Genomic DNA, 6,836 nt, shown 5'->3' on the forward strand with positions numbered 1-6,836 from the left:
ACACACACACACACAACGGCCAATTTAGTTTAGTCAGTTCACCTATAGCACATGTCTGGACTGTGGGGAAAACCGGAGCACCCAGAGGAAACCCACGCCAACACAGGGAGAACATGCAAACTCCATACAGAAATGCCAACTGGCCCAGCTGGGACTCAAAGCAGCATCCTTCTTGCTGTGAAGCAACAGTGCTAACTACTTAGTTACCGTGTCACCCCAACAAAAATATTTCATTTTCATTTTTGACTACACCTTCAGTATACAAACAAAACTTGTCAGTTTTTTATGACCTCATAACTGGTTTGAAACCAATATACTGCATCTGATTTGCACATGTAAACAAAGGGTTTAATAACCATTAAATATGTGAGTAAAAAAACTCAACTTTCAAAACTTTTTAACATCAAAACTTGATTCAAAAACATAAAAAACATGAATCACCAAATATGGAAAGCTGTTAATTTACAGATATTTTTACAGTGTATACAGAGTCTGTTGTTATCACAAAAGAAACCCCCCTGAGGGTTTATTCTGCGATAACAACCAGCTGGATGTGCATTATTTAGCTTCCTTAATGAACCTGAACTAACAACCTAGCACTGAATCCTTTGGCAAGGCAATTTGTAACAAACCCTATCAAAAAAAAAATCTGAGCAGAATTATTTTAAAAGCCTTCACACAGGTCAGAGAAGAGCTCTCACCTCCAGGTATGGGACAGGAGAGACTGCAGGAAGCGGGTATTCTTTCAGTGTGCGCTGCTCGTCCAGGAATTTGCCAGCTTTGCCGTTGTACGCAGGCAGGAAGAGTCCGTAGTTCAGCACATCCTTCAGGCTTTGGTTGAGTGTGCAGAGGATTCGCTGTTTAGACAACCAGATGGGCGACTCCACATTAAACTTCATGCATTTCTGCAGAGAAAAAAAAAAAAAAACGAGTGTTAACCAAAGTCACCAAAGCTGCTTTAATTTCATCAAAGATTTAGTAAAAAGAGCAATACTGTGAAGTACTAATGCAAATTAAAATAACATTTGTTCTAGAATATTTTAAAATGTAAGTTATTTATTAGATTCAAACTCAATTTTTACCACCATTACTCCAGTTTAACATGATACTTCAGACTCACTCCAATAGTCTAAATGTTTAAATTAGTTGTGCTCATTAATATGTTTGTGGAAATTCCAACCAAAATTTTTTCTTCTGAATTGTATGATGCATAGAAAGTTCACCTTCACTTTTTTCCACATCCGGGAGAGTTACGGTGTGGAGAAGCCCCAAATAAGTGTACCATCCAGACCATTGCATATCCAGAATGAAGCATGGGGTGGATCAGTGATGGTTTGGGCTGGGCATTCCATAAACCCAATCCTTTTCATATATGTAATTATACTATATTATTAGTAATACATACTGTATATTGTCATTTTTCTTTAAGGGATAATACAATTTAAAAGTATAAATAAATATAAATCATGCATCCATAACAAAATACGGGAAACTGTTATTTAAATAAATTGGCCTTCCCTAGGCCCAATACTTGTGCTTGTGTCACTGCCAAGGACACACCCATCCTGAATGATTTGATGAACATGAAAGTGAAGTTGAACAACTTCCATGGCCTGCACAGTCACCAGAGCTAAATATTATTGAGCCACTTTGGGGTGTTTTGAAGGAGCGAGAAAGGAAACGTTTTTCTGAGCAAGAAGAATGGCTCAGAATCTCTCTGGCCACTATGCAAGACTTGTATATGTCGTTCCCAAGACGAATTGATGCTTTATTTGCCGCAAAAAGGAGGCCCTACAACATTGTAATGAATTACTGTCATCTAAAACTAGGCATTTCAGTTTCATTGTCCTATCCCTGTACTGTATATAGGTTACAGCCTTTATTTCGATATTTGAAAATATATATTGCATGTATTATATTTTTTATATGTAAAATCCAAACATAAACTTCAAATATGTGAAAACTAAATATGAAATTATGGCATATATGTTTATATACTATTTTACTATATTATTAGTAATACTTACTGTATATGGTCATTTTTATATATGGGAAACTTCCAATTTGAAAGTGTAAATAAATATAAATCATTCATATACAATCAGAGATGGATAAAGAGGAGACCCAGACTTAAGTAAAAGTACAAGTGCTGTATCAAAAAAGTGACTTAAGTAGAAGTTGATGTGCTCTTTAAGCACCATACTTAAGTGGAAGATCTAAAGTATTCAACATTTTTTGTACTTAAGTATTGCACGTAGTTTATTTCAAAATTTACTACTCAAGTACTGAAAGTAAAAGTACAAGTATTATGTAATGTAGTTATTAAAGAAAGCAGTCAAAAGACATCATATTGTTTTGTTTATTTTAAATCTCTTTTTTTAAAAATATCTTTTAAATATATTTTTTTATTTAAAAATCTTTTTTTATTTACTAATGTAAATATTATCCCGCTTGCTTTTTTAATGCTGACAGGCGAGGTCTTGCACCCCTATGATTGGTTATTGTCAGCACCTGCTCAACAGAAAGGGCTGCAATCGGCTTTAAAAATGAAAGCGCTGTTCACCAATGGCGAGAAGAACAGCCACGGTTACAGTCTATATGTGCATAATACGCGGCTATCACAGGTAATCCATAATAGACACAGTGGAGAAAACTTGCACCTCTGGCACACTCGTGTCTGGATCCACAAGTATCGCTTTAACAGCCAAGAGGAGAGGAAAAGTTACCTCACAAGTTACCTAACAAACGCCAGTGGGTCAAACATCCAAAGTGACAGAGAGAGAGGTAAAGATGGAGTATTACAGCATTTCTCCGTAGTAGTGAAATAGCGGCTCGTGTGCTGTGCCTTTTTCAGTGTATTAAGAGCGTTATTTACTCGCCCTTGCCTCCTTCACCATAGTATTTTACTGCGACATCGCGCATAGGAGATAAATGATGCCAGTGCGTAATAACCGGTTATGATCTATTACTGAACCGATATCGATCATTTTGACACCTCTAGTAACGAGTAACGATGCAGCACATAAAAAAATCTATTCGAGTAAAAGTATTAAACTCATCGAAAATATGTACTGAAGTAAAAGTGGAAGTAGGAGAAAAAACAATACTCCAGTCGAGTACAGATCCACCCTTTTGGCACTTAAGTACAGTAGAAGTAGTTCTACTTTGTTACTATACATCTCTGTATACAATATAGGGAAACTATTAATTAACAGATATTTCTATGTGCCAATATGAACTTTCCTGCACTAACTCTACTAATTTGCTGATAAAGTCAAATTCTAATAAAGTTATTTTGCATGTATTGTGAAAAAAAAGCCAGATATTTTGACCTCTTGACAAAAATCTTTTGCCCCAAAATCAGCAAGGGAGATCTTTGAGTGAACCCACAGGCCAATCAAGCCGAGTGTCAATAAAAGCCTCTCACCCGCGTCTTTGTCCTCTACAGCATTTCTAATAACCCACGGCCCCCCTGGCCTTTCCTCAGCACTGTGATTACCAGCAGACCACCGGCACAGGAGCCAGAGTGGCTTTCAGAGCTTTTGTTCAATTCTCCTCTCAGCAAATACAACATCAAATGCAGCTTTGAACTCTTGTCTACTGCATTTATTTTACCAGAGAGCCCAGCATTAAGGAGACAAAGATGGGGAGGAAAGAGGACATCAGTCTGGAACACACACACACACACACACACACACACACACACACACACACACACACAGACAGACATAAAAAGAAAAGTGTCTTCGAAACTTGTAATTGTGTGCAGAATTCCCCTGAAGTTAAGCCTGCGTTTCGGTCTGTTTTTGCGGGGATAACAACAGCCTCCACCGTGCTCGTTCCTCTTGATTTTCAATCTTAAATTTCATCACTCTTTTCTGTGTTTATCTTTGCTCGTGCTGACAGGCGACTGGAGCAAATTCAACTCCATTTAAACAGAGAGCAAGAGGAATACAGACCACTGCCAGACGACAACCCTCTATTCAGCATGCAGATGGAACTGACACTTTAATGCAGTAATACAATAATCTCATGTGACCCTTGAATTCTTCTTCCTGACAAGAATGCACAGAAACCACAAATGACTAAACTAAACATGATCAATAAAATGGAGGCAAAGTCCATTTTACATTAGATCCATCTAAGAGCACAGTAAAAGTACTGTGTGAATTATATAGCACATACACTCACCGGCCACTATTAGGTACACCTATTCAACTGCTTGTTAACGCAAATTTCTAATCAGCCAATCACATGGAAGCAAACTCAATGCATTTAGGCATGTAGACATGGTCAAGACGATCATCTGCAGTTTAAACCGAGCATCAGAATGAGGAAAAAAGGTGATTTAAGTCACTTTAAACATAGAATGGTTGTTGGTGTATAGGTGTAGTGGAGTATTTCAGAAATTGCTGCTCTACTGGAATTTTCACACACAACCATCTCTAGGGTTTACAGAGAATGGTCCAAAAAAGAGAAAATATCCAGTGAGCGGCATTTCTGTGGGCACACATGTCTTGATGATGCCAGATGTCAGAGGAGAATGGCCAGACTGGTTCCAGCTTATAGAAAGGCAACACTAACTCAAATAACCTCTCATTACAACTGAGGTATGCAGAAGAGCATCTCTAAACGCACAACACGTCCTTGAGCAGATGGGCTACAGCAGCAGAAGACCACACCGGGTGCCACTCCTGTCAGCTAAGAACAGGAAACTGAGGTTACAATTCACACAGACTCAGCAAAATTGGACAATATAAGATTGAAAAAACGTTGCCTGGTATCCATCCTGCCTTGTATCAACAGCTCAGGCTGGTGGTGGTGGTGTAATGGTGTGGGAGATATTTTCTTGGCACACTTGGGCCCATTAGTACTAACTGAGCATCGTGTCAACGCCACAGCCTACCCGAGTATTATTGCTGACCATCCCATCCCTTATTCCATTCATCCCTTTATGACCACAGTGTACCCATCTTCTGATGGCTACTTCCAGCAGGATAACGCACATTATAAAGCACGAATCATCTGAGACTGGTTTCTTGAACAAGACTATGAGTTCATTTTACTCAAATGGCCTTCACAGTCACCAGATCTCAATAGAGCACCTTTGGGATGTGGTGGAACAGGAGATTCGCATCATGGATGTGCAGCTGACAAATCCGCAGCAACTGTGTGATGCTATCATGTCAATATAGACCAAAATCTCTGAGGAATATTTCCAGTATCTTGTTGAATCGATGCCATGAAAGATTATAGCAGTTCTGAAGGCAAAAGCGGATCCAAGCCGGTACTAGAAAGGTGTACCTAATAAAACAGCCGGTGAGTGTATATTCACATTTATTATCTGTGTGTTCCTATGAAAAAAAAAACATGCCATGTTTTCAGACGTGCTTATATTATTTTTAGAAAACATTTGTGTTTAGAACACTGCAAAAAACTAATGAAAGAAATGTAATTATATTTACTTTTGTAGAATTGTCATACAAAAGTAATAATTATATTATAATTTATCTTATTAATAATCTGTAATAATTTACTGAGTTAAAAAATACATTTTACTCAAACATAACTTTGAATCATAGATCAGAGAAGATTTTCACAATAGTCAGGCATACTCTATCTAATAAATACTGTAATATTTGAGTGTGTTAATTATTAATGATGCCATAATTGTTTTCATTTACAATTAATTATTATGGATATTGATTTCATTTTCCGGTTTGCTTCTACACCATAGCCCAGAGATGTCACCAGGGAAGGCTTCTGGGACTGTGTCATAGTTCATTTTTAATTAGACTGGTCTATGTTTATTGATATTTTCCACCGCTGACTGAACAGCAGTCACAGCAGTGCATTCTGGGACTGCCTGCATAGAATTGCCTTAGATTGCCTTAGCATTGATTTCTGGAACTAAAATAAGTGAGAAATAATATCGCCAATGAGACTACTGATTGAAACACCCCTCAGATCAGAAAAACAAGATGATGTCTGAGTAAAGGGCTCAAAAGTTTTAGGGCTCTATTTTAAGGATCTAGGCACAGCGCAACAGTCTAAAGCGCAAAAGCATTAAGGGTGTGTCCAAATCCACTTTTGCTATTTTAAGGATGGAAAAATACGCTCTGCGCCCCAGTGTATGGTCTAACAGGGTTGTGCTTATTCTCTTAATGAGTTATGGGTGTGTTTTGAGCATAATGTGCATTAAACCAATCAGAGTCTTGTCTCCCTTTCCCTTTAAGAGTCAGTTGCATCGTGCCATGGCGCATTTGCTATTTACATGGTGGACTGTGTAGGTGGAAAACTGGACGTTTGACTGGTGATAAAACAGTTAAACAGATCATCTGCATGAGGATAAAGAACGAGCCACCTCTAGTCAGTCTCTTTACTTCCTCTTTACATTACTTTTACTCTGTACTTTACTATATTACTATTGTGGATAAGGAAACGGTGGAAACTCACTCCACTTAAGACATTCATTAGCCTACATGTAATTTTATTTATTAAGCAAAAAGATTTGTTTCAAACTATTTCTAAATTCAGTTCTAATTTCCAGCAAACAAATAAATGAACAAAATAACAACAAAGAGTGGTCAAAAAAACAGAGTTATATAAGTGGATCAGACTTTAGACCAGTTTTTAGTCGGTCAATGGTGCGGTCTATTTCAGTTCCCCAAAATAGCAACACGCCAACAATGAGCCTTAACACACCTCCTGTTTAGACCAGCACACCCATGAGTCCACAAAGTGGCATAAATGGATTCGCTATTTAACCAGCGTGGCACAAAACGTGAAAATTACGGTTGCACTGGTCTAAAAATAGTAAGAAACCGCGCCATACA

At 37.9% G+C, this 6,836-nt stretch overlaps 1 protein-coding gene across 1 annotated transcript in view; it reads right to left on the reverse strand.

Moving 5' to 3' along the window:
• The window catches only part of shank3a (SH3 and multiple ankyrin repeat domains 3a), a 320,891-nt gene extending 319,992 nt beyond the window's left edge, over positions 1-899 (reverse strand). The window contains 1 exon segment of the mRNA XM_056478459.1: positions 702-899. Within this exon segment, the coding sequence (XP_056334434.1) occupies positions 702-899 (198 nt within the window).
• Between the last annotated feature and the right edge of the window lie 5,937 nt (positions 900-6,836).

The sequence above is a fragment of the Danio aesculapii genome, chromosome 18 (genome assembly GCF_903798145.1).
Source record: "Danio aesculapii chromosome 18, fDanAes4.1, whole genome shotgun sequence".
In the NCBI taxonomy this organism is placed as follows: domain Eukaryota; kingdom Metazoa; phylum Chordata; class Actinopteri; order Cypriniformes; family Danionidae; genus Danio; species Danio aesculapii.